Below are 27,694 nucleotides of genomic sequence, written 5' to 3'. Positions count from 1 at the left end.
ATCTCTCCAGCCCAAGCCTCCCAGTATTAATGTGTGAAAGTCAATTTGTGATTTAAGCTTTAGTAAAGTTTTCTTTACAAATGTGAGTATATTTGCATTTGGAGCATGGATGTTCAGAACTGAGATGTTATCTTGGTGGATTTTTTTCCTTTTGATGAGCAGAAAGTGTCCTTCCCTGGTATGGAAATTTCTAGTTTCTTTGCAGACTCGGCTTTGTCATGTGATGTTTTTCTGTAAACTGTCTAATGAGAAGATTCTTATTTCTGAAGCAGACATGTGAGAGGATGTTTTGCTGAGAACAGACACATGGTGTTTTCTGGAGGCTGCTTGAGAAATGGGTATGTGATGTTTTGCTAAGTAGGTGCTTGAGAGAATACATGATATTTGGAAAGGGTATAAATATAACCCAACAGACAGTGAATGACCCTGTGTGGTATTAGTTTGCCTTGCCACTTTTTGCTGGTCTTTGATAATGATACTGTGGCATTGGTTTGCCTTGCCTTCATTTCTCTTTATAGACAGAAACACACCAAAGAACTCCTGGTGGTGTTCCAGTAGCTTCTTGCAGATTTAGCAGACACTGGCCAGTTGACAGAGCCTCAAAGGGTTTCTTCTGGATCAAATTGCCATTGCTATTTGCAAGTGGCTTGAGCTACCACTGCTGATTCATATGAACTGAATTGCTGATATCTTAACAACTCAGATTGGATTCACCCCAAAGAATTATTTCTAAACAGGTCCATATCCTTCTTTTCTCTATTAACCTTTCCTTTCCACTACCTCTGGTGGGTGGTGGGCTAGAAGTGTGGTTAAAGCATTTAAATACATTTATTAAAGCAGGTTTTGAAAAATATGAGACTACATTCCTCAATCTCTTTTGGTTGAAAGTCTATTTTATTAGATATTAGAATGACTACTCTAGCTTGCTTCTTGGTTCTGTTTTCTTTTCTTTGAAAACCTTTTCCAGCCGTTACTCTGAGGTAAAGTCTATTATTACTATTAAGGGTTGTTTCTTGTATGCAGCAGAATGATGGATCCTGTTCTTGCATCCATTCTGTTAGCCTGTGTCTTACTGGGGAATTGAGTCCATTGATGATGAGATATTAATGACCAATGATTATTAATTTCTGTTATTTTGATGTTGGTGGTAGTAGTAGTAGTGTGTGTGTTTGTGTGCTCGCACCTTTATATGTTACTTGTCATTTTCCCCTTGCAGCTTTTAATATTCTTTCTTTGTTCTGTACATTTAATATTTCGATTATTATTTTGCAGGAGGATTTTTGATTCTGGTCCAATCTATTTGGTGTGTTCTGTAACCTTCTTATATGCTTATAGGCATCTATTTCTTTAGATTGGGAAGTTTTCTTCTATGATTTTGTTAAAAATATTTTCTGGGCCTTGGAGCTGTAAGTCTCCATTTTTTTTATTATTCTTTAATCTCTTTTTAAAGTTCAGTCTTTATCCTTCTCCCAGTCTGCCCTCTGACTGTTCCATATTCCATACCTCCCCCCACTCTGTTTCGAAGATGATGTCCCCACCCCACCCCCTTACCAGCCCTCCCCACTCCCTGGGGCCCCCAGTCTCTTGAGGATTAGGTGCATCTTTTCTCACTGAGTCAAGACCTGGCAGTCCTCTGCTATATATGTGTCAGAGGCCTCATATCAGCTGGTATATGCTGCCTGGTTGGTGGCTCAGTGTCTGAGAGATCTCAGGAGTTCAGGTTAGTTGAGACTGCTGGTCTTCCTATAGGGTCGCCCTTCTCCTCAGCTTCTTCCAGTCTTTCCCTAATTCAACCACAGGGGTCACCAGCTCCTGTCTATTGATTAGGTGTAAATATCTGCATCTGATTCTTTTAGCTGCTTGTTGCAACTTTTGGAGGGCACTCATGCTAGGTTCCTGTTTGTAAGCACACCATGGTATCAGTAATAGTGTCAGGCCTTGGGGCCTCCCCTTGAGATGGATACCAATTTGGGCCTGTCACTGGACCTCCTCTCCCTTGGGTTCTTCTTTCCATTTTTGACCCTGCAGTTCTTTCAGGCAGGAACAATTATGGGTCATTTACATAATGGAATACTACTCAGCTATTAAGCACAAGGACATCATGAGTTTTGCAGGCAAATGGAGGGAGCTAGAAAATATCATCCTGAGTGAGGTAACTCAGACTCAAAAGGACATGCATGGTATGTACTCACTAATAAGCGGCTATTAACCAAAAAAGTGTAGAATACCCAGGATACAATCCACAGAACTCAAGAAGGTTAACAAGCAGAAGGGCCCAAGTGAGGATGCTTAAATCCCACTTGGGACGGAGAAGAAAGCAATCATGGGTGGGGTGCAGGGAGGGACCTGGATGGGAAATGGGACAGAGAGGGGAAGAGGGGAACATGATCTGGTATTGGAGGGGGAAACAGGACTGAAGCCCTGAAGGCCAGTAGAGAGAGAGGAAACAGGCAATTTCGGGAGGTAGGAGGTGGGGGGGGGAGACCCTCTAGAATGTACCAGAGACCTGGGAGGTGAGAGATTCTCAGGTCTCAAAGGGAGGGACCTTAGATGAAATGCCCGACAGTGGGGAGATGGAACTTATAGAGTCCGCCTGCAGTAGAAAGACAGGGCATCAAATGGAGAAATAGGGTTGCCATCTCACAGTCAAAAAGTCTTATTCTTCTATTCCTATTATTCTTAAGTTTGGTCTTTGTATAGTGTCCAAGATTTATTGGATATTTTATGTCAGAAACTTTGTATATCTAACATTTTATTTTCTTCGGTCTTATCTTTTATGCCTGAGATTCTCTCTTCCGTCTCCTGTACTCTGTTGGTGATGCTTGTGTCTGTTGTTCCTGTTCTGTTCCCTAGGATTTCCATCTCCAGGTTTCCTTCAGTTTGTTTTTTCTTTATTGCTGTTTCCTTTTTTAGGTCTCAAACCATTTTACTCACTTCCTTCACCTGTTTGATTGTTTTTTTTCTCTGTATTTCTTTAAGTGATTCATTCATTTCTTCTTTAAAGGCCTCTATCATCTTTATACGCTTGGATTTAATGTCATTTTCTTGTGGTTCAGCTGTGTTAGGATATCCAGGGCTTGCTGTGGTTCTGGTAGTGCCATATTGCCAGGGTTCTTGTTAATTGTGTTCTTATGCTGGCCTTTAGTGACCTGGTTGTCCCTGGTGTTGGCTGGATCTCCCTGATGCCAACAAGACTCATCAGGGAGACAGGCAAAGCCTTGAGCCTGACAGTTGAGCTCAAGGAACAGCACTCTGCTCACCAATGCTGGCTATGCCCCAGGTAGAACTGTATGTTTCTAGGGTCCTGCAGGCCTCCCCAGGAATGGAGGTAGAGCTGTGGTCCAAGATGGAGCTTAGAAGACAGAACACAGCTCACTTCTGTTGGCTGTACCCCAGATGGATTGCAGGAAGAGGATAGGCAGGGCAGGGTCTAGTCTGGGTGTTCCTGGAGTCTGGAGTGCCTGGATGTTCTTGGGGCCTGGCAGGACTCCTCAGGAGGGAAAGAGATGGAGCTCAATGGGAAAGGGTGAGGGGGCAGCGTGCTTGTTTTATGGAGGTGATTTCTCAATCACCATTCCCTCTTCCCAGATATGTGTCAAGTTGGCAAAAGCCAACCAGCACAATAGGTATTGTGTAGGATTAAACTCAGGATTTTGGTTAAGGTTAGGATAAAACTAATTCTAGAGTTAGTCCTGGGTTAGGTTTCTGATTAGAATTGGGGATAGGGTTGGGCTTAGGGCTTTGATGAATGTTAGTTCCAGCCCAAGAATAGGGTTCTAGGGTTGTGTGTAGTGTTAGTGTTAGGGTTCATGCTATGGCTATGGCTAACATGTGGCTAGGGCTGAGGTTTGGTTTACAGTAACAATTAGGATTTGGGGGTATGTTTAGTGCTCGTTTTTGGTTTAGGGTTAGGGCTATGTCTATGACTAGAGTTTGGATCAGTTCTAGAAATAGAACTAGGTTGAGCATTTAGGGATATGGGTATGGCAAGAGTTTGACTTTTGTAAAGTTTAAGGCTATGATTGTTCTGGGATTCAGACTATTACTAGGAATGGGGCTAGGTTAAAAGTTTTCACAAGCAGGCTAGAAAAAATGGCTCAGCAATTAAGAGCAATTGCTGCTCTTTCAGAGGACCTATATACCCATATACCCATATGGCAGGTTACAACCATCTATAACTTCAGTTTTAGGGTATTGGACATCCTCTTTAGGCAGGCAAAACACTTGCACACATAAAATAAAAATTAATCTTTTAAGAAAGACTTTGGGTTATGTTAGGCTATGGCTAGAGTTTTAGTGTGCTATAATTGCATCTAAGGCTAATGCTACAATTAACGTTGGGCCTGGGATTTGGTCTAATTCTATTTATTTGTATTTAGTGTTATTGTTATGGCTGTGGCTACAGTTACATCTAAGGCAAAAGTTGGAGCAAGGAATAGGGTTCATGTTAGGGCTAATTTTATATTTGTCTAGGACTATGGGCAAGGGTTAGGCTTTGAGCTAGGACTAAGGATAGGTCTAAGTTTAGAATAAGAATAGGGCTAGAGTTAGTTTCATGGTAATATTTAAGACAGATTAATTTTGCCTATACAGATACGTAAATATTTTCATCTATTCTGGGAGGTCATTTTTGGTTTTGCTTGTTTGTTTGAGACAAACACAATCTTGGTGTATAACCCAAGCTGAAGTTTAGGCCTATGATTAGGATTAGGGTTAAGGTTAGAGATGGGATTAAGATTAATGCTAGAGATTTGGGTTAGGATCAGATTTGAGCTATAGCCAGAGTTAGGGTAAGAAATAAATCTAGGATAAGATTAACTTTAATGTTTAATGTCACTAGGTTAAGGTTAAGAATAGGCACACGCCTTTAATCCCAGCACTTGGGAGGCAGAGGCAGGCAGATTTCTGAGTTCGAGGCCAGCCTGGTCTACAGAGTGAGTTCCAGGACAGCCAGGGCTACACAGAGAAACTCTGTCTCGGGGGAAAAAAAAAAAACCAAAACAACAACAACAAAAAAGAATAAGTATATGGTAGGGGTATGGAAAGGGTTATCTTTTAGGGTTAAGAGGGCTGTGGCTTTGACTAGGGTTAATTCTAGGGCAAGGATAGGGTATAGGCTGAAGTTCTGGTTAAGACTAAGGTTAGAGTTAGAGATAAAGATAGTGGTAGTTCTTTGGGTTTTGCTTAGGGCTAAACTAGGATAGTTGTAAGGTTAAATTTAGATTTAAGACTATCCTTAGGATTAGGTCTAAATTTGAGATTAGGATTGGAGGAAGGTTAGATATTGTTTTTCAAGACCGTATTAGGGCTAGAGCTAGGCTAATTGTAGGTTTGGAGTTTACATTTGGAATAGGACTGGTTTTAGGGTTAGGGTTATAGTTGGAGCTTGGGCTAGGATAAATATTTTGTCTAGAGTTTGAATTATAGTGTTAGCATGGTATAGGGTTAATATTAACCCTAGGGATAGGACTAGTTTAAGGGTTAGGGTTGGGGTTATGCTTATGGTTGTGAGTAGGCCTTGGGTTTAAGTCTTCTAGTTTTGTTTCTGTTGCTTTGATTAAAAACTGGAACCAAAGATGAGTTCAGGAAAAAAGGATTTATTTGGCTTATACATGTAGAGTATGGTGAGCATTTTACATTCCAATCTCAACAACAACCAAATTAAGGACATTTATCTCTAACCTTCTTCACCTAGGATTGCCTAGTCAGCCAGAGGATAGCCACAATAACCAGTGATTCAAGAAGCTCTCCGCACCTCCACAGCCTGCAAAGAAAACAAGAAAAAAGGTAGGGAAACATTTTTGTTCATCAGTACCTTCAATCCCAGCCCTAGCTAAGACTCAGTGGAAATAAGGAAAGCTCTTCCAACCCTAAAAAACAGCACAAAGAAAACAGGTAAGAATTTTACTAGTAACACATAAACAAATTGGACAAAATAACATCAGTAAGGGATCTAAAAATTAAATTTCCACTGGGATTACAGCTAATAAAAGTGGTTTTATAAACCATATTTGATAACTGAAACAATAACTGCAAGAAAGTCATCACGGGAAAATGTAAGAACAGACTCAGTTCAACCTCAAAATGGCAAGAGCATGCATGACCTGAGAGGCTGGCACATCCAAATGCTTTGGCTTAGTATCCAAGGGTACAGAAGAATATATGACACAGGGCTTGAGAATCAGTTTTTATAGAGGAGAGTAGGGATTGTGGAGGGACTCTGTAGCCAGACTTTGGATACTTTGTGGGTTCTTCTTTCTTCCACCCTTCTCCATCCTCTTTCTTCCACCCTTTCAACCCCCTTACACAGATAAGAGAGAAAAAGGAATCGAAGGGAAAAGAAAGATATCCCTGAATAAAGTCAGTAGTCAGAAAGGGGGTGATATAATCATTCGGCTTTTTCCTGCTGATTAGGTAGGTACATTGAGTTTCTTGGGGAAAGTTTGATCTTTGCCATCAGGATGTCTAATTTCTTCTTGTAGTTTCTTCTTTACACACAACTACTTAGCAAACTATAGCCAATAGCAACCAACAACAATCAAAAACAACTCAACAAGCAACCAATAACCTACCAAAAACCACTTATCTATTGGGGCTCTAGCATTTATATACCCTCTGAAAGTTCCTAGAATTCCAAACACAATCACAGAAACTATCTGCAGCTGGCAAAATCATGCCCCTAGTATAGCATGACATAAATCATAGGCAGCTGCTGTGGACAATCTGAAGCAGGCTCATATCTCACATCTGGAATTAAAATGAAAACATACCCTTATAATATTTGTGTGACCTTTTTCTCCATTTATTTATTTATTTATTTATTTATTTATTTATTTATTTATTTATTTTACATCCCAACTGCAGCCCCCCTCTCCTCCCAGTCTCTCCTCCTCCCATTCCCCCTCACACAGCCCCTCCCCATTTCCCTCCTCTTCTCTGAGAAGGGGAGGCCCCCTCCTAGGCACCAGTGCACCCTGGTAAATCAAGTCACTACAGGATTAAGCATATTCTCTCTCACTGATGCCAGACAAAGCAAGCCCAGTTAGGGGAACTCAGGCAATAGAGTCAGGAATATTGCTTGTTCCAGTTGTTCAGGACCCTTATGAAGACCAAGCTGTTCATCTGCTACATATGTACAGGGGGCCTAGGTTTAGCTTCTGTATATTCTTTGGTTGGTGGCTCAGTCTCTGAGAGCTCCCAGAGGTTCAGGTTAGTTGCCTCTGTTGGTCTTCCTATGGGGTTCCTATTCCCTCAGGGCTTTCACTTCTTCCCCCAATTCTTCCATAAGACTTCCTGGCCTCTGTCCAATGTTTTGGCTGTGGGTGTCTGCATCTGTTTCAGCCAACTTCTGGGTAAAGACTCTCAGAGGAGAGTTATACTAGGCTCCTGTCTGCAGGAATAACAGAGTATTATTAATAGTGTCAGGAATTGGTGCTTGACCTTGGAATGAGTCTCAAGTTGGGCCACTTATTGGTTGGCCATTTTCTCAATCTTTGCTCCATCTTTGTCCCCGTACTTCTTGTAGGCAGGACACATTTTGGGTCAAATGTTTTGTAGGTGGGATGGTGCCCTTATCCCTCCACTGAGAGTCCTTCCTGGCTACAGGAGGTGGACACTTCAAGTTCCATATCCCTTGCTGCTAGGAGTCTCAGCTAGAGTCACCCACATAAACTTCTTGGAGCCTTCCCCATCCCAGGTCTCTGGCAAGTCCTAGAGTTCTGGAGATGAGTCCCTTCCCCCACCCTGCCAATATCCATTCTCTCTTTCTCCCTGTTTCCCTCCCCACCCCCTCTTCCACCCAGTTCCTTCTCTCTAATCACCTTTGATGGCTTAGTTAGTTAGTTAGTGTCTGTAATTTTTAAAGAAACCAAAATTCTCACCATAAGACTGACTTCTACTGGCTCAGAAACTGCCCCTTTTGTGTAAACTGCAGAGAAATAAGTCAGAGCTCCTTCAGACTAAAAGGCATTATGGGGGTTGTTTGTTTTCTAGAATTCCTTGGGCATCGGGCTTCTTAAAGCCTTTGGCCTGTTTTATAGCCCTTTTAAAAAAAAAACAGTTTCAGTGTAGGTGATTTCCTTTATTTTATACCTTTACATATAAAAGATATGAGAAGCTGTTTTCTGTGCTGGCAGAAGGGGCTTCTTTCAGAAGCTTTTTGTTCTGGAGTGACTTTATGAGAAGCATTGTTTTTAATTTATCCTGTGTAGTGGATCTAATGATAGCTGTTATTCATCCAAGGGGAACGTTTATAAATCGTTTAAAGGACAGTGTAAAAACATATGTGTGAGGATAAGGAGTAAAGGAGTGATTAAGGTGAAGAGCCAGGATTAGAGAGAACAAAAAGCCCATCCTTTTTTTTTTTTTTTTTTTTTTTTTTTGGCCTGGTACCTACGTCTTTGGACTCTGTCTTGAACCATGTTGAGTCTTCTGGTATAAAAGCAAGATTACACCTGGAGAAGGGCACAAATCCTTCCATTTTCACTAGTCAGGAAATATAACTATTTTCAATTTTGGAGAACCATTGCAGTAGATGAATCAATTTGATCCTGAAGGATGTCAAACTGATCTGAACTTAACTGGTATTAGAAGTTTCAGAGAACAGACACTTTAACTGCTTCATAGCTAGAAAAAGGGGCAATATAGAAGAGGCAGGAGTTGCAGTGCCTAAGAGGAGGGTCCATCTCATGTGGTTAGGTATAGTATTTGAGTACTGTTAAACAAACATACTGATCATTTTGATTTTGGTTGTACTTTTCTGCTGGGTGTTTAAGACCATGTAGGCCAAAATTTTTTCTTCTGTTTTGACTATCCTCTTGGTAGAATGGACATTAGTTAGCATTTAACTTAGAGGACAAGGAGGAAATATTCTCCCTTTAAGGTCTTCTGATCACATTAGTATAAAGTTCCAAATAAGGTTATTGAACACCTAGAAGGTCAATTACAACAGTTTGGTACTTTAAAACATTTAACTACTGTATAATATTTTAACTTTTAACTATCAACTACTTTTAACTACTGTATTGTATTTTAGACACTTTAAATAAACTTTTATCAGATGTACATTTCATCTAGTTCTTGTAATTGTTGATCTTTGACCTTAGAAACTTTAATATTATATACATTATCTCTAAGTCTCAACCTTTATGTACCTTAAGTATCTTCTCAGACTTTCATAACTTGTGTAATCTATCTAGTCTTCCATTCTGGAAACATGCAGACATTTTAATTTTCTATATAATTCTCTGTTCTTTACTGAAACAAAGTCCATGCTGATATTCTTCTAGCATTTCCATTTATTTACTATTTTCCTTTCTTGATACTGTGAGACATAATAGCATTAATAAGTTAAATTGCTATCTATGTGAGATTGTTTTCTTCCTGTGTGGTGGTAAGGAGAGCTAAATGGTGTCTATATTATATCCCATGCTCATGAGGTTCCACTGACAAACCAAAGTCCCATTTCATAAGAGTTCCCCCAGGGAAACCAATGAGTTTATTTGGCTTACTTACAAAGAATTGGTGAGAGATTACTGACAGGAGTTTTGATGACTCAAAAGCAATGGCACTGAGAACTTTTTACCCTCTGTATATATGCGGTATTCTCTTAGCCACATAGTAAATCTTCCTTTCTCTAGCCTTTCCCAGTCTATCACCTGAGATTCGCCATAAAATCTTGAGGTCTCATGTTATTAGGGCCCAATTGTATACAATTGGCTGAGGGTGGCCCTGTCTATTTCATCTTTCTGTGAAGAATAAACCTTTAACAAATCCAGCTATGATCATTTTAGGAAGGCACACCTAGAGGAACAGCTGTTTAATAGAGGATAGAACACGGCTCAGTCATTGTTCTATCACTGTGAAGAGACACCATGACCAAGGCAACTCTAATGAAAGCATTCAATTGGGGGCTTGCGTACAGTCTCAAACATTTAGTCGATTCTCATCATGGTGAGGTGCATGGCAGCATTCAGATAGACATTGGTGCTGTAGGTGAGAGCTACATGAGAGAGACAGAGACAGAGTAACAGGGACAGACAGAGACAACAGAGATAGACACAGAGACGGAGTGGACCTGGCATGAACTTTTGAACCTCAAAGCCCACTCCCAGTAACACACTTCCTCCAGCAAGATCATATCTACTCCGACAAAGCCCCATTGCCTAATCCTTATAGTCCTCTCAAATAATGCCATACCCTGATGAGTAACCATTCAAATACAGGAGCCTCTGGGGGCCATTTTTATTCAAAGCACCACAGAACAGAAGCCATGCTTTCCATGTGCTAGATACTGGTTTTCTTTTAACCTCATCTGTAGGACAACTCAAGTTGAGAAGAACCTGCTGTCAAAGAAATAGAACTTTATTTTTAAAGCTACATAATGGCTTAAGATCTTGCTTGTTAGCTGTGATATAATCAACATAATCTTTTCTCTCAACAATGAATCCTGAGCAGTAGCCTGAACAAGTGATAGCTAATAACAAGCCCTTGGCCTGACATGAGCTCTAAAAATATTGGGGGGGGGGGGTTGTTAAGGAGGACAGGAAGTTACATATTGTTCCTGATGAAATAGAAAGGAAAAAATTAGATTAGAAAGCAAGCCCTATCACCATTTAATATAACTTTGGGGGTTTTGTTTGTTAGTTTCCGATTGGTTTTCTGTTTCTTTGGGATTTTATATGTTTGATTTGTTTATTTTAAGGAGAACAGTCGAGATTGGGAGAAGCCTATGAATGTATCATGGAAAAAATTATCAAAATTAGAACAAACAAAACATTCGAAATGACAAAAATAAAACAACTTGAAGCTCTGGTGTTACCTTCTTAGCCTAATATAAAAAGGGGCACAGTGACCCTCTGAGGGCTCAGTGGGACGGAGGGAGCCTTTTGGTGCTGCCATTTTGTTTTATGCCATGTGGTTCCACCAGCGAAGATGGTGTTGATGTCATATGACATTCATCCTTTACATTTTGTTGTTAGCCGGGGTGGTATTAAGCCATATGGTTGCTTTCTGTTCATGGTGAGCTCAGTTCCATGGTAAAGTGAGCCCACTTGTCATCAGAGCACAAGTCCCTCTGGGATTCACCATCTCACAGAATGAATGTGGACTGTTACATACTTTTTCTTTAATAAAGAATACTTTAGTTGTTTTAGTATGGGTATATGGGTATATGAAGAGTTGGCACTTATGGCCTAGGCAGATAAGACCAAAATATCAAATGAACAGGGCAAGGAATTCCATGGTCTTAGCTCAAGGAAGCCGAGTTTATATGTAGTTGTTAGAATGGCTAGAATCAGTGTGAGGTGTCTCTCAGATAGCTGTCAGAGACAGAGGGAAGAAACATAAGAGTTATTTACTTTTAGTTTAAAACAATACTGAGTCTGTCTCTGTCTCTGTCTCTGTCTCTGTCTCTGTCTCTGTCTCTCTCTCTCTCTCTCTCTCTCTCTCTCTCTCTCTCTCTCAGTTTAGAAAGAGACAAGGGAAGGGTAGGAAATACAGATGTTTTGAAAGATCCAAAGATTAGTCTGTCTCCAGGTGGAGAGTAACTTTCCAAATCTCACTAAGGAACATCCCACCATCTGTCACTTGGATCAGGTTACACCCTGACTAGGGTGAGGTTAACATTACTGTGGAGCCAAGCTTTAGATTAACAATGTAGTTTTAGTTTCTATCCACAGGTCTCTCGTTACCAAACAGTCAAAATTGCTTCCTATGATATACAAACATTAGTGTTAGAAAGAGGAGCACTAAGGAAACCTTTCTTGTTACAGAGAAGAAGAAAATACAATTACCAGGATCAGGGAAAGGGTGCCAGCAGCTCAACTGTTACACCTTCTTATCCTTGTACTAGAGTTGTTTTAGTATGGACATCTCTATATAAGAAAATAATACTGTGCAGCAGTAGAAATAGTCCATCCATTAGCTGTCCATATGGTCACAATGTCTTTACTTCTTGGGCTGTTTTGTCGTTTCTGTTTCTCCTGACCCAGGATAAGGAATTTGGAGGACATTGAGAAAATATAGTCAAAGAGCCAAATTCCATCTCTCAAGCCAGCTTCTTATCCAGTTTAGACAGTTTGGGACAAACATAACCTATACATAATGATTATTCTGTTTCTGCCTTCACTGTTTTTGCTTGAACCCTCCCATTTGGTGCCATAGTACAGACAAAATACAACTGTAGCACACCTGGGATAACCTGAAACAATCAGGAATCTTACAGTCCAGAACCATGTTCTTATTCTGGGCAGGACTTAGGTAGTCCTTTGGGAGGGAAGAGTTCTCAGATATCAGTTGGACCTTTTGTGTCAAAGAAAAAGAGATCCATGGGACAGCAGTTCAGACTTGAAGAATATAGGATGAGCTCCAGGGCTGGAGGGAGAGAATAAGGACAGTGGTGGGTAGATTGTGGATATGTGGATGTGGGAGAAGAGGAGGTGTGTGTAGAGAAGCAGAGTTGGAGGAATGTTTGATAGGGAGAGTGATCATGGGTCAGATCAAATGTGAGAGAGAAATTTTGGGAGCTGGACTTAGAAGTTTGAAAGAAATGGTAGAACAAAGCAAAGGCCATGAGTGTAGATAAAAACTCTCTCCACTCGTGTTGCAATAAGGCTGCTGGTAGTCATGGTCCCACATGGGTTGAGGTTTCTGGGTTGTGTAGCAGCCACAGTTCAGTTCAGCCACAGTGAGCTTGGAAAGAGGGATGACACTTGGAAGGTTCAGGAAAGATGAGAGATGGGAAGTGAAAAGAAGCTGCTAGCAAAGGAAGGAGCCTGGTCAGGCTTTATCTACCAGGAAGCCCTTCCAGGGTTCTGCACTAAGTGTAAGAAATGAATTGGTGGAGGAAAATGAAAGAATAGACTAGATTTGACTTCAAAACAACAGCAACCTTTGAGAAGCTAGTGCCATCAAACCCTGCAGCTTAGTATCCAAGGGCTCAGGAGTGTACCTTGCAGGGCCTGAGAAACAGTTTTTGTGGCTGAGAGTAGGGAAGGATGGCCCAGACACTGCCTTTTGTTAATAGAAACTACAGGATAGGTCATAAGTCAGACTGCCAGGATTGAGACCTCAACTCCAGCATATGTGATAAAATTTGGGGGCTTTCAAGGTTTCTTCTTTTTTAAATTGGTTATTTTATTTATTTACATTCCAAATGTTATCGCCCTCCCAGTTAAACCCCCTATCCCTTCCACATCCCCCTGCTTCTAAGAGGGTGCTCTCCCACCTACCCACCCCCTCCAGCGTCAGTGCAGTAGCATTCCCCTATGCTGGGTCATTGAGCCTTCACAGGACCAAGGGGCTCCCCTCCCACTGATGCCAGATAAGGCAATCCTCTGCTACATATTCAGCTGGAGCCATGGGTCCCTCCATGTGTACTCTTTGGATGGTGGTTTAGTCCTTGGGAGCTCTGGAGGATCTGTTTGGTTGATGTTGTTGTTCTTCCTATGGGGTTACAAACCCCTTCCGCTCCTTCAGTCCTTGCCCCAACTCCTCCATTTTGGTCCCCATGCTTGGTCTGATGGTTGGCTATGAGCATCTGTATCTGTATTGGTCAAGCTCTGGCAGAACCTCTCAGGGGACTATACTAGGCTCCTGTCAGCAAGTGCTTCTTGGCATCAACAATAGCATCTTGGTTTGGTGTCTGCAGATGGGATGGATCGCTAGATGGGGCGGTCTAAGTCTTTGGGCCTCCAAACCTTAGTTTGGGGGGTATTGTTGTTGTTGTTTGTAGTAATACCCTTTGATAACTAAGACAATGTTATCTAAAGGAGGTAAAGAAATCTAAACTGATGTCATGTTTCTATATTTTAAAGAGTGGTAAAACATTAAAACTGATTATCTGTGATTAGTCACATATCATACTAAGTGTAGGCATATCTTAATATTGTTTGTTACCTCTACAAAAATAATGCAAGTGCATAATACTAAAAAAAATATCATATCAGGTAATGTTTATGAAGACAGAATGAGAATCAGCATAACTAGTATCTAGATTAAAATATTTTACATATACTACAAGACGATAGCAGAGACTGTTAAAGCAAAACTTACCATATATTGAATATAAGTAACTCATTTGACATTCAGCATCAGCATAGGTAGATTGGCAGTAAAGAGTATTAGAAAGCCAGATTTGATAGCACATGTGATTCCAACACTCATTAGGCAGAGACAGGAGACTCACCATTACTTTCTTTTTTGTTTTTTTTTTCTTTCTTTTTTATTGGATATTATATTTACATTTCAGATTTTATCCCCTTACCCCATTCCCCCCACCACCCAGGAACCCCCTATCCCATCCCCCCTCCTCCTGCTTCTATGAAGGTGTGCACCCACCCACCATTACTTTCATACTAGAAAATTTCAACTAGGGTAAATAGTGAAATCTAGGCTCAAATAATAAATAATATATAAATAAATAAATGAGAGGGAGAGAGAGAGAGAGAGAGAGAGAGAGAGAGAGAGAGAGAGAGAGAGAGAGGAGAGAGAGAGAGAATAAATTTCAGAGAATTTCAAGTTTAAGACCAGGCTGGGGTACACATTAAGATCTGATCTATGTCAAAAATGGAATGGCAGAGTGGTGCAAGCCTTCGCTCTGAGCACTCAGGAGGCAGAGGCAGATAGCTGTCTAAGGTTTGAGCCTGGTCTACAGAGCAAGTTCCATGACAGAGAAATCCTGTCTCTAAAAACCAAAGAAAGCAAATAAAATAAAATAAAATAAAATAAAATAAAATAAAATAAAATAAAAAGACAGGATGAACAGTTTTAACCAGCATTCAGGAGGCCTAGTCAGGAAGATGAAAAATAATAAAAGATAGTATGAAAAACTAACCAGAGAAAGAAATAGACACTATGACCCAAAATGAATACAAAACCAACAATACATAAAAACAAACCCTGATAGAAGTGAAATAAGGAATAGACACATAATTATAGTTAAAAACTCTAATATTCATATTTCAGCAACTCACAAAAATAATAGAAAATTTAGAATATAGTAATGGGGGGATTCTCTAGCCAACAAAATCTGGTATATGTTTCCAACAACAGCAGAATACATGTTTTCAAGCTCTGATATAGCATTCCAAAGGAAACTATATCCTTATCCCTAAAACAAGTCCCAACAACTTTAAAGGAATGATAGTCATGCAGATTGGACATTCTCACCACAAGTCGTAAAACTAGACATTTGTAACAGAAAGATAACAGCAAAATTCTCTAGTCGATTTGTTATCAAAACATTCTATATAATCTATGAGGCCTCAAAGGAACTGTAAAAACTTAAAATGCTTTCCTGTTTGTAATTTAGCATGGGAAAGTCTTGGAAATTGTCATTCCAGTTTATATAAGAAGAAAAGAGGTGGGCTGGAGAGGTGGCTCAGTGGTTAAGAGCACTGACTGCTCTTCCAGAGGTCCTGAGTTCAATTCCCAGCAACCACATGGTGGCTCACAACCATCTATAATGGGATCCAATGCCCTCTTCTGGTGTGTCTGAAGACAGCTACAGTGTATTCATATACATGAAGTAAATAAATCTTTAAAAAAAGAAGAAGAAAAGAGGTAAGCAAACAAAATTAACAACTTTACTTAAATCCATTAAAGAACTGAGTTTGACATCAAACTTGGGGAGTCACATTCTGTGCTCTAGGCCAAGTTTTATTACCTATCCTCAATAAGCCAGTTAGTGGGAAACAGAGAAAGGATATTTATTCAATGTGATTACATTGGGAAGACTGACAAAGAGATCTATTAACTTCTTCAAATCCATCTTGAGGTCTTGAAATAAGATTAAAGTTTAAATAGAGGGCCAGATATATATCCATATTTGAGCTGTTCCGGACAAGGTATGGCCCTGCCTGCCGTTTCCCCTTTATTGACTGGGCTCCAGTCTCTTCCTATAAAGTGATCTGACAAGTTGTTAAATCTCTATGAAATCTCTTCCTGGGAGATCCATTTTCCATTGGACTGGTGCCTTTTCTTCTACCAACATAAGATTCTTAGGGCAATTCCTATTTCTTTAGGAGCCATTGTTTAATAGTTTGATTGCCAGATTGAGAAACAAAGGTATCTCAAGAATATCTTGAATTTTTGTTAGGCCAGTAACAAGATCATAGGACAAAACACGGGCCCTTAATTTGGAGGGATAGACGCATAAAATCTTGTAAAGGAATCATGGTTTATCAAAGTACAAGTTTGTGAGCAGAAACCTCACAAAAACTAATAGGACAGTAGGAAAAAATGGTCTTTAATTAAAGAATTTCTGGAGCCTTGGTGTAGGCAGATTTAGGAATTACAAGACCTATACTTTTAGACTTATTATTCCATATGTTACCATATATACTAGAGCTGGTGATGGCAGTATATTCTTTTTTATATACTATCTTGCTATGTCCTTTAAAAAATATATACTTATACTTTGCTCATACCTCACATCCCACTGCTATCTTCTTCCTTTCCTCATTCTGGTTATCTTCCCATAAAATACTACCTCCTTCTTCTTTCCTAACATAAAGATGTACACATATGCATTAATTTAGATTCTTCATATGAGATTCCTTTCTTCCCATTATTCTCTTGTTACACTCTGCTAGTGCCCCATTAGAGCTCTCTCTTCATCCTTCATAGTTTCATCTCTACACACACACACACACACACACACACACACACACACACACACCACTCAAATTTAGGTCCTACATGTTGAATTTGTCCTTCTGAATATGGCTTATTTATCTTGTTTAATTACATGGTGATCTCCAATTCTTTCCATTTTCCTTCAAATTACATCATTTTATTTCTCTTTAGACTTAATAAAACTATTTTGTGTGTCACACTTTTAGTCACTACTCTGTTGATAAACACAAAGACTAGTTTTATATCATGCTATTGTGAATAGTGTGGAAATAAGCATTTATGTTCAGGGATCTCTATCATACTGAGTGTATACCCAAGATGTGCATAATTGGGTCATATGATAGTTCTGTTCCTTGTGTTTCAAGGACATGTCAGCTTACATTCTCACCAGCAGTGAATAAGAATCACCTTTTGCTAAATCTTCATTAGCATTTATTATCATACGTACTCTTGGTAGCCATTATGACTAAGTTTTAATTTAGATTTTTTCCTTTGTCTAAAGGTGTTTAAAAATTCTCAAGTGTTTATTGTCCATTTATCTTTCTTAAGAAATTTGTTCACTTCATTTGCTAATGTATCGATTAGACACCTATGTCTTTAAAAATATTTTTGAGATTATAATACTATTGCATCATTTCCCACAAAAGACCCTGGGTGGTCCAAAACAATTCTGAACAAAAAGACCAATACTGAAGAGATTAAAATTCCATGTCTTAAGCTTTATTACAGAGCCATAGTAATAAAAACAATATAGCATTGTTACTAAAACAGATGTGTACACCAATGGAACAAAATGAAGGACCCAAACAACTTTAGCCAAATGATATTTGCCAAATATGCCAAAAACAAACTGGAGAAAAGAAATAATCTTCTATAAATTGTTCTGGGGAAACTGGATGTCCACATACAAAAGAATGAAATTAGACCTATATCTATCACCTCACACAAAAACTAATTCCAAGTGGATCAAAGATCTAAACATGAAACCTGAAACACTGAAACTCTTAGAAGGAAACATAGGCAGTACCCTATGTGATATAGGTGTAAGAACGAACTTTCTGATAGGACTCCATTTCCCCAAGAATTGAGGCCAACAATTGACAAGTGAGGCCTCGTGAAACTAAAAGGCTTCTGCACAACTAAAGAAACAATTGAGTGAAGAGTAAACCCACAGAATGGGAGAGACCTTTGCCACCTAAACACTAACAAGGTTAATATATAGAATATAAAGAGAACTCTAAAAATGGTCAAAGGATCTGAACAGAAAGTTCTCAAAAGAAGAACTAAAAATGACTAGGACAGAAAGTTCTCAAAAGAAGAACTAAAAATGTATTAATTATACACAGCAATAGGTTTCATTATTTCATTTTTATGCATGTACATTTTCACAATGTATCTCAATCTTCTTTAGCTCTCATTATCCTCACGCCTTTTGCCTATTCGCATTGATCCTCTTCCTCTTCTCAGCAAGTGTCTCTCTTTACTTTCATGACTCTTCTCTTCTCTTCCCTCCCCTCCCCTTTCTGCCCCTCCCCTCCTCTCCTCTCCTCTATCTCTGTGTCTCTCTCCTCCCCCTCTCTCTGTCTCTCTGTCTCTCCTTCATGTGTGTGTGTGTGTGTGTGTGTCCATCCCTGTGAGTTTCATTGGGGTTAGTTACCCAGTAACATGGGTGAGAGTTTGTTTACAGGAATGTGGGAACCTTACCACAAATGTCTTCCTCTTCCCTAGCAACCATTAAGTGTTACAAATCCTCCCATAAGCTCCTTCTGCTATAGACAGGCTTTTGATGGAGCCCAGCGTTCTGCATGTAATCATATCTATTGTGAATTCTGGAGTGCAACATCCAAGTGTCATGCCAGGAAGGCAGAATTCCTTACCATTCCCCTCTCTTACTCTGAGTCTTTCATTCTTTCCAACCTTCCTTTCACTCCATTCCCTTAGCTTTGAAAGGGGTGATATTGATGTTGCATCTGGGGCTCAGCATTCAACAATCACTATTCTTAGCGCCTTGACCAGTTGAGTTTGTGCAGTTCCTGGTGGTCACTGCAAAAAGAAGCTTCTCTGATAAAAGCTCACAGCAGCACTGATATGTAGGCATAAACAGTTATTTAGACGACAATGTGATGGGAATGTCATGATCATTTATAAAAGCAACAGAAGCTTTCCCACTAGGACTTATGACCTCTTAAGCCACAGGCTTTTGACTAGGTTTATAGTACCATATATAAATTCCTATCTATGGAATGTGCCACAAATCCTGTCAGAAAGACTGGTTTTTATCCCAGAGGGAGGCAGGATGCTGGTTCCACTTTTGTATGTAACATTTAAAATTGATGATGCAGTTATTTGTAAAAATGGGTTTTGTACCATTTCCATCATTTAAAGTAATGAGAGAGAGAAATAATACACGTAAAAACTGTGATTTGACTAAGTTCCTAGTGCTGCACACATTGATCTTGTAGTGTTACCTCTTAGTAAGAACAGTGGGAGGTGGTGGGCATTTTAATTGAACCTGGCAGATAAGTAGATGAGGAAGTTCGGTAAGACAGATTTGCTTAAGCTTTAGAAAAGATGACAGAGAGCTCATTCCAGTATAAAGTTTCCCCCTACTAATGTTTCTCTTCACTCTATAGATAATGGGGTGATATATTGCAGAGCCCTAAAAAAGGAAAATACAGAAAGTTTCATTTGAGAGGAGAAAGTAAAAAGGTTTCAGCGCAGAAGAAGGTGAGCAAGTTAGTTGATGCTGGGGTTTTTCTGGCCCCTTTGTGGTTCATAGGAATGTCTATTGCTCAGAGCACTTATCTGAGTGTCCTAGTGAGCACTGTGGCAGAGTATGTGAGGACATACTGAGAGCATGTTTTAGCCTTACCAGATGCCTATCTGTCAATCAGCCCTTCTAGGACTACCCTGTGGCAGCCCCCTTCCTCTCGCTGGGATCACTCCCAGAATGTCACTGGCAAGATAACACAGTCAAGGGAGGGAGAAGGAGGGCAGACTAAAAATAGCCACCTAGAATAAATCAGCCTAGGGACCAATGCCTAGTCTTTCCAGTGGGAACAGAGGTCCCAAACAGCTTCAGCTTGGGGTGGTAGTGGCTCTCTGAAGAGGGCCCACCAGGACCTTTGTGCTTCACAGAGAGACTAGGACTGCAACTCTCCATTGAGCATGAGCTCCAGCTGAAGTCTTGTGAGTACCTCAAACTTAACTTTCAGCTCTATCTTCTGGGACATTAAAGTCCTGCTCTTCTTGTTGGACCAAGCATCGGGGAGTGCTTAGAAGGTAGAAAGGGAGAGATGATTTCACGTCAGCTTCCTGCCTTATCTGTCCCAAAGTGTGTCTGTAATACTCTGTTACTTGGTTTCGTATTGTTTTTGTTTCAGCTTTTTATTTAATTTTTATTTTTAAATAATATTTGTTTGATTTTGGTGGTTGTGGTGGTGCTTTTTGATACAGGGTCTCACTCTACTGAGTAGTTTGGCTTTGAACTTCTTCAGACTGGAAATCCTGCCTCAGGCTTCCTAGGTAGTACTTGATTACAGGCACGGGTCACTGTATGTGACTGCACTTATTTATTTAGAAGATGTGTTTATCTGCAATAGAGTGGGATTAAGGGCATAAGGACAGAGTTCCTCAAGTTGGAGTAAAGAAGGTGAAGCTTTAAAAATAGTTTAGTAATACCCGAAGGAATGTTCTAGCGCCCACAGAAACCAAACTCCCCTATAAGAGTTCTTACACCGGGTTTACAGATTCTAAGAGGACCTTAGATAAAATATAAAAGGTTTTAAAAACTTGGGAAAATAAGCAAACGAGACAAATTTTCTTCCCTAACTCTTAACCTCTGACTGAAATTTGCCATCTTCTTCTAAGATGAATGTAGGCAGCAAGTAGTGGTAGTGTTACTCATTTGTGTGACTTGGTCGTACCAGAATTAATCACAAGTATATCATATTACAGTGTGGCAGAGGTCCTGAATTACATCAACCATCAACCACCACTTACAAATTATTAATAGATCATGTTGTTTACTATTTTATATAATTTTTAAAATGCATTGATAACAATATTTCAAGATAGTTGCTCCTTTAATTGTATATATTTTACTTTATGTATCAAAGCACAATGAAAAGGAGCCACAGTCTTTGAGTTTATCACTATCAGTGTCACAAAGAAAATCTTTCAAATACCTTCACTACGGAGATTAAAAAGAAGGTCTTTGTTTACAGAACCCAGATATGAACCTTGATTAATAATCTAGAGCAACGTGAAGCTACACAATAGACTAGCTGAATTTTCTTGTCCGTATTTAATTGAGCTGTAGCTTCATTTCTCTCTGGAGGTTCATTATATCATGGACTGTACTATGGACGAATTGTGTGATGTAGGTGAGAACTTCAGCATCTCCCCCACCAGCCCCAAGTCCCCAAAATAAAATAAGAAGGGACTACCTATGGGATGTCAGGAAAAAAGAATATGTGAATGAAACTTCCATTACAAAAGTTCTTGGAATTCATTATAGCACTTAAAGGCTAAAAGCTGCAGTGTAGCTAAACATGAAGAAAAGGAGAGGAGGGCATGTATGTTGTAATCTAAAAAGGGGGGTTTATGGAAACCAGGAACGTCTAGATTTTTATTTCGAGCTCTGGTAGAATGCATCTGGTTGATGTAAGGCCCTTCTCAAATGTATTGACGTCCAAGCTCCAGTTTCTAACATTTTCAAAGTGAGGGTATTATTTACGCAACTATGTGAAATATATTTGAAAAGTATGAGGGTATTATTTACGCAACTATGTGAAATATATTTGAAAAGTACAAGGTTAAAGATGTATTCTGGGCTCATGATAATAAAATAATTCATAATGACAATGATATAACATTAGAAAAGTACCCTCTAATCTTTAAATTCCCCATCTCTAAGGTGAAGAAATTAACTTATCTATAAGATTCATTCTAGCTCTAAGTTTTTAAAATATTAAGTAGGGAGCAATTATCATAGAAAAACACAACATATATATTATAGTTGCTTTTCTATTTTTTTCTGTAAAGTAGTTGAAAACCCATTGTGAAGAAATAGAAAGAAAATAATATTATCGGAATAATTATTTCTCCTAACATCCCCATGTAGCATGGCCTGTCATTTGTGCCTATAGATAAGGAAATTTAACCACAAAATAGAGAATAGTCAACAAAATCAATAATTAAGGCCAGGTGTGGTGGTGTAACATTCAGCATTGGGGAGCCAGAGGGAGGTGGATCTCTGCAAGTTCTATGCCTGGTCTACATACCTCATTCCAACTCAGCTAGAGTCACGTAGAGTGACTTGGCCTTAAAAAAAAAAAAAGAAAAAGAAAAAGAAAAGAAAAATCAGTACTTAGCATAATTTAAATTTGCTTTGTTAGCACATACTCATTACCCACAGTGTTTGGTTTCAAAAGGGTGTTTTCATCTAAATCTGTTGTGTCCTTTAACCACATTCGCAGGACTATCCTCTTTCCCCAGCCCCTTACAACCTTCTTTCTCTATTTCATTTCATTCTCCCAGAAAGTCTACTTCTGCTTTGAAATATATACTTCAATGATTTTATGCATCTATATAAAACTTTTAGAATCCACAAGTGAGAGAAAATATATTTCTCTGAATCTGATTTATTTTGGAAAATATAATGTCCAGTTGTATCCAGTTTCTTTTAGGTAACATAATCTTGTTCTTCCTTATGAGTTAATAAAGCTACATTGTTTATATAAATTAGAGTTTCTTTACCATTCATCTATTGTTGGATACCTAGCTTGATTCCACAACTTAGCTATTGTCAGTAGTACTATTATTAACACAGAAGTGTAAATACTTCCGGTGTGTTGATTTAGGGTCCTTCAGGTATGTACCCATGAGGAGTATTACTGAGTTTCTTTTGATTTTCTCTCATAGTCTGTTAGATGCATAGCAAATATGTTCTTCCATTCTGTAAAATGTGTCATCACTCTATTAATAGTTTCTTTTGCTGAGATAAACCTTTTAATTTTATATAATTATATTTGTCACATTTTGTAATTATTTTCTGTCCTATTGAAGTCCTTTTCAGAATATCGTTGTCATGCCAATTGATTGAAGCGCTAGTTTTATTTTTCTTTTAGCATTTTGAGAGCTTCAAGTCTTACATTAATGTCTTCGATACACTTTGAATTGAGTTTTATATAGGTTGAGAGATATGGATCTAGCTCCACTCTGCTACATGTGCATATCTAATTTTTCCTTCACTAAATGTTGAACAGGTTATATTTCCTGTGATTTAGGGTTTGGTTTTTTTGGGGGGGTTGTTTGGGTTTTTTTTTTTTTTTTTTTTTTTTTTTTGCACCTTTGTTAAGAATCGGGTGGCTGTAGTGATGCAGATTTATTTCTAGGTCTTTTATTCTGTTGGTTTATGTGTCTTGTTTTGAACCAGTACCATGCAGATATTGTTATTGTGGCTCTGTGGTATAATTTAAACTCAGCCTTTGATACTTGTAGTATAGGTAGTTTTATCCAGGATTACTTTGGCTATTGGGAGGTCTACTGTGGCTCACTATGAATTTTAGGATTATTTTCTTTGTTTCTGTGAAGAATATTGTTGGAATTTGGATTGAAACTTAATTGAATCTGTACACTGTTTTTGGTACATTATTTTCTGTCTTCTTGAAGTCCTTTTCAGAATATCATTGTCAATGCCAATTTCGTGAAGTGTTAGTTTTATTTTTCTTTTAGAAGCTTAAGAGTTTCAAGTCTTACATTAATGTCTTTGATATACTTTGAATGGTCATTTTCACAATATTAATTCTTTTAATCCATGATCATCTGAGGTATTTCCATCTTCTTCTATCTTAGTCAGTTTTTAAATTCAGTTATATAAATTTTCACTAATAAGGACTCTTCTGTCAAAAGTTTATTTTAATATATCCTTTGAACCAACTGTGAATGGGATGGTTTCATGGTTTCTTTCTCAGCATGTTCATTATCAGTATACAAGAAGACTATTGAGTTTTATATGTCAATATTGTATCTTTCTATTTCACTGAAAGTGTTCATCAGTTTTGAGAGGGTTTTTTTTTTTTTTTTTTTGTAAAGTCTTTAAGGTCTTTTATGTAGCATCATATGGTCTGAAAATACAGTTAAGTTGACTTCTGCCTGTGCAGATAAGTTGATTTTTACATTTTTAAAAATCTGTGTTCCTTTTATTTGTTTGTATTATTGGTCAAACTGAGACTTCAAGGACTACATTTACCAAAAATGGAAAAAAAAAAAAAAAAAAAACCCTTGTCTCTTATCTGTTTTTAATGGAAATTCTGTGAGCTTTTCCCTATTTGGCTATAGGTTTGTCATATATAGCCTTTATTATATTGAGTTGTATTCTTTATATTCCTGGTTTCTTTGGGGGTATTTATCATAAAAGAATGTTGGACATTGTCTCAAGTGTTTTTAAAATCTACTGAGATGGTAGCAAAGTTTTATTTCTTTTATACATCTAACAGTAAACATTTCTCTTTTTCTAACCTCTCAGTCCTTTCTTTACTATGATCCTCTTTTGCTTTCCCATGATTCTTAACTTCTTTTTTTGAGTCAGGAATCAGATGTTTTCTTTCAGATTCCTGAAGACAGGAGAGTACTGTTTGTCCCTATTCTGCCATCTTCCAATTCAATCTGACCTATATGTCTTTAAAACTAATAAAGGTAGAGCTTCATCCAGTCAGCTATTGAGAACTATGTTCTGGCATATTTTAAGCAATTATTTGAATTACTACCAATAACTTCTCTGTAGTGATAAAGAGGCTCATACAGAGAAATTAAGAATGCCATTAAGCCACAGAGTTACTATGTAAGTAGTAAATTCATGATTGAAACCCAACTCCAGACCTACGTTTTACCACTACCTCTACATGACCTCTTCATCTGCTATGGGGGCAAAAAGAGATCCCTATATAAGTTACAGTGCCAATAGTATGATGACCATTAGAGTCATGAGAACATAAATTATAGAGGAACTAACTCAAAAGACATGTAAGTAGCAGAAAGAACGATGATGTACAAGGAAGAGGTATCATTTTTCATTTCTTATTACTGTATTTCAGGGTATAATTTGAAACAAGTCTGGATAGGTTGACAAAGCTGTGTGAGATGGGCTAAATAAAGCATTTGATATGTAACTTGAACAAAAGGCATTGTTTTGGACTGGAGGTACAGCCACTAAGGAGGCTGAGGCAGGAGGATTCCAAGATCAAATCCAACTCTGCCTCAAAATTAAAACATAAAAAGAATGCTGGGAATGTAGTTCAGTGATCAAGCAATAGCATTACAAAGCTGTATGATCAATCCCTGGTACTGAAAGGGAAAAAAATAAACAAAGAAAGGAGAATTTACTAACTGGTTTAGAATAGACCATGTTTGTTTTATGTTTGTTTGCCCATTTCCACCCACAGACAGAGTTTCTCTATGTAAAAGTTCTGGCTGTCCTGGAACTAGCTTTGTAGACCACACTAGCCGGAAACTCCCAGAAACCCATCTACCTTTGCCCCTTTCAGTCTCTCTGCCCCCTTTCCTCTCTGTCTCTCTGCCTCTCTGCCTCTCTGCCTCTCTGCCTCTCTGCCTCTCTGCCTCTCTGCCTCTCTGCCTCTCTGCCTCTCTGCCTCTCTGCCTCTCTGCCTCTCTGCCTCTCTGCCTCTCTGCCTCTCTGCCTCTCTGCCTCTCTGCCTCTCTGCCTCAAGTGCTGGGATTAAAGGCATGCACCAACACACCTGACCATACTTGTATTTTTATGTTACCATTTTAGGAAACTAGTTAGGAGATAACTATAACAGTTGAGACAAGACAGTGGAGGCCTAGATAAAGTAGTAGCAGGGGTATGAAACTCAAAGATAGATGGTCTGGAAGAGTCTCTAGGGTACAAAATTTGACTTGATCAAATTGAATGGGAGCAGTGAGAGATAGGGAGCTAAGATATGTCATGGATATTTAGGTTGATAGATGATGAGGACCTGAGATATGGATTAGGCCTCATGGTTGTTAATGGTCCTAGTAGTAAGTAACTAAGTACAGAACAGTATATGCTAAATCATCAAGTTATGAAATGACATATTTTGACAACCATCTTGTGTCTTAAAATAAAATTGAAACTGGGAACCAGGACACCCATGGGTAAGTACTCTAATGGTGAAGTTCAGAGAGCAAACATAGAGTCTGGCATTGATAAGGATGCTTAGTCTCTCCTCCCTTTTTTGTTACCCTCAGATCTGGAATTTCCTCCTCCTTACAATGAGAATAGTGCTACTCCAATAAACCAGAATGAACCTCATGGATATCTCCAAGATCTTCTCTCTTCTACAACCTGAAAAGGAGGAGGAGGACACCAACACAGGGGAAAAGCAGGCCCTCAATCAAGCAGTATATGACAATGACTCCTGTACCCTGGACCATCTTCTACACCAGGAACGCTATAAACGGTTCATCAACAGCAGGAGTGGCTGGGGTATACCTGGCACACCCTTGCGTTTGGCAGCTTCTTATGGTCACTTAAATTGTGTGAAGGTCCTCCTGGAACATGGTGCTGATGTTGATAGTTTGGATGTCAAAGCACAAACACCACTTTTCACTGCTGTTAGTCACGGTCATCTGGAGTGTGTAAGAATGCTTTTAGAAGCTGGTGCCTGTCCTAGTGGTAGCATCTACAACAATTGCTCTCCTGTTCTCACTGCCTCACGTGATGGGGCTTTCGCCATCTTACAGGAGCTCCTAGGGCATGGCGCAGAGGCTAATGTTAAAGCTAAACTGCCAGTCTGGGCATCGAACATAGCTTCATGTTCTGGTCCTCTCTATTTGGCTGCAGTCTATGGGCACCTCGATTGTTTCCGCCTGCTTTTGCTCTATGGGGCAGATCCTGATTACAACTGCACCGACCAGGCCCTCTTACGTCGCGTTCCACATCCTCGCACACTCCTTGAAATCTGCCTTCATCATCATTGTGAGCCAGAGTACATCCAGCTTTTAATAGATTTTGGAGCTAACATCTACCTTCCATCTCTGCCTTGGACTCAACAACGTCACAAGACGATAAAGGCATCAAAGTGCTGCTACAAGCCCGAGGTGAGTGGTGATCAGGCATACTCATAGGCTTCTTTATTGTAGGTCTGAGGGTTCCAAACCATTATCTAAGACCTTCCCTCTGGGTTGATCTAGAAATATCTCCATTATTCTCCTGGAGTCCCTGTTGAGTAAAGGTTGAAGATTCCACAAGAGTGAAAGGGTCACTAAGATGAGGTGTACAGAAAGCTATACAATCTCTGGTCTTAGATCTGCCAGTGACTGACTCTTTTGATGCCCTGAGCTTCTCTTCTATTGGCCTCAGTATATGTTACCATGCATTGGAAGATGGTTGGGACAATTCTTAGAGGGGAGAGGGCATTACTATAATAGCCATGCAGAATAGATGTACATCTGAACAGAATAAGTACACTGAGACTCGATGCTCATAATCTGTTTCTCATTGTTGCAGCCACTCCACGGTCACTCCTGTCCCAGTCCCGTTTAGTTATTCGCAGATCCCTGTGCCGGGCCAACCAGCCACAAGCCATCGACCAGCTGGATATCCCCCTGTGTTGATTAGCTACCTCAAGTATCAATGATAAGTTTTTAACTTTCTCAGTAACCTAATGCATGATACCTCCAAAAATACACCTGGGAACCCAGGTTGATTGAGAATAATACACCTCATAACTTTTCTGGTGTCTTATTCTCCACAATAAATTCCTCAGCAAAGTAATTTCTGGTGGCTGTGGTGTCTTCTGTTTATATGTGGGAATTGGGGAGGACCACTGGGGAAAGGGTTTGATTAGCCATAGGGAGGGTTGGCCATAAGTCTAGTCCTGACAAGCACAGGGATCTTGACAGCTCAAAAATGAAGAAAAAAATGGACCAATTGTGCTACCTTCTCTACAAGGCTTTCAGTTTAAAGGTTGTGAAAAATCTAAGAATGTGAAAGAATCCAAGTGGGATTCTGAAAATCTTTTTTCTAGGATCTATTCCAGCTTATGCTGAC

General features: G+C 39.2%; 1 protein-coding gene across 1 annotated transcript; it reads left to right on the top strand.

Moving 5' to 3' along the window:
- The first annotated feature begins 19,682 nt into the window (after positions 1-19,682).
- On the top strand, positions 19,683-27,404 carry Asb12 (ankyrin repeat and SOCS box containing 12). Its single transcript, XM_034485880.2, is given in 5 exon segments — positions 19,683-19,824; positions 25,891-26,685; positions 26,688-26,742; positions 27,152-27,241; positions 27,244-27,404. Coding segments are annotated over 4 exon segments (924 nt in total). The 5' UTR covers positions 19,683-19,824; positions 25,891-25,944; the 3' UTR covers positions 27,282-27,404.
- Positions 27,405-27,694: the final 290 nt, after the last annotated feature.

Source organism: Arvicanthis niloticus, chromosome X (genome assembly GCF_011762505.2).
Source record: "Arvicanthis niloticus isolate mArvNil1 chromosome X, mArvNil1.pat.X, whole genome shotgun sequence".
Lineage (NCBI taxonomy): Eukaryota > Metazoa > Chordata > Mammalia > Rodentia > Muridae > Arvicanthis > Arvicanthis niloticus.
This window is presented reverse-complemented; position numbering and strand designations above follow the sequence as displayed.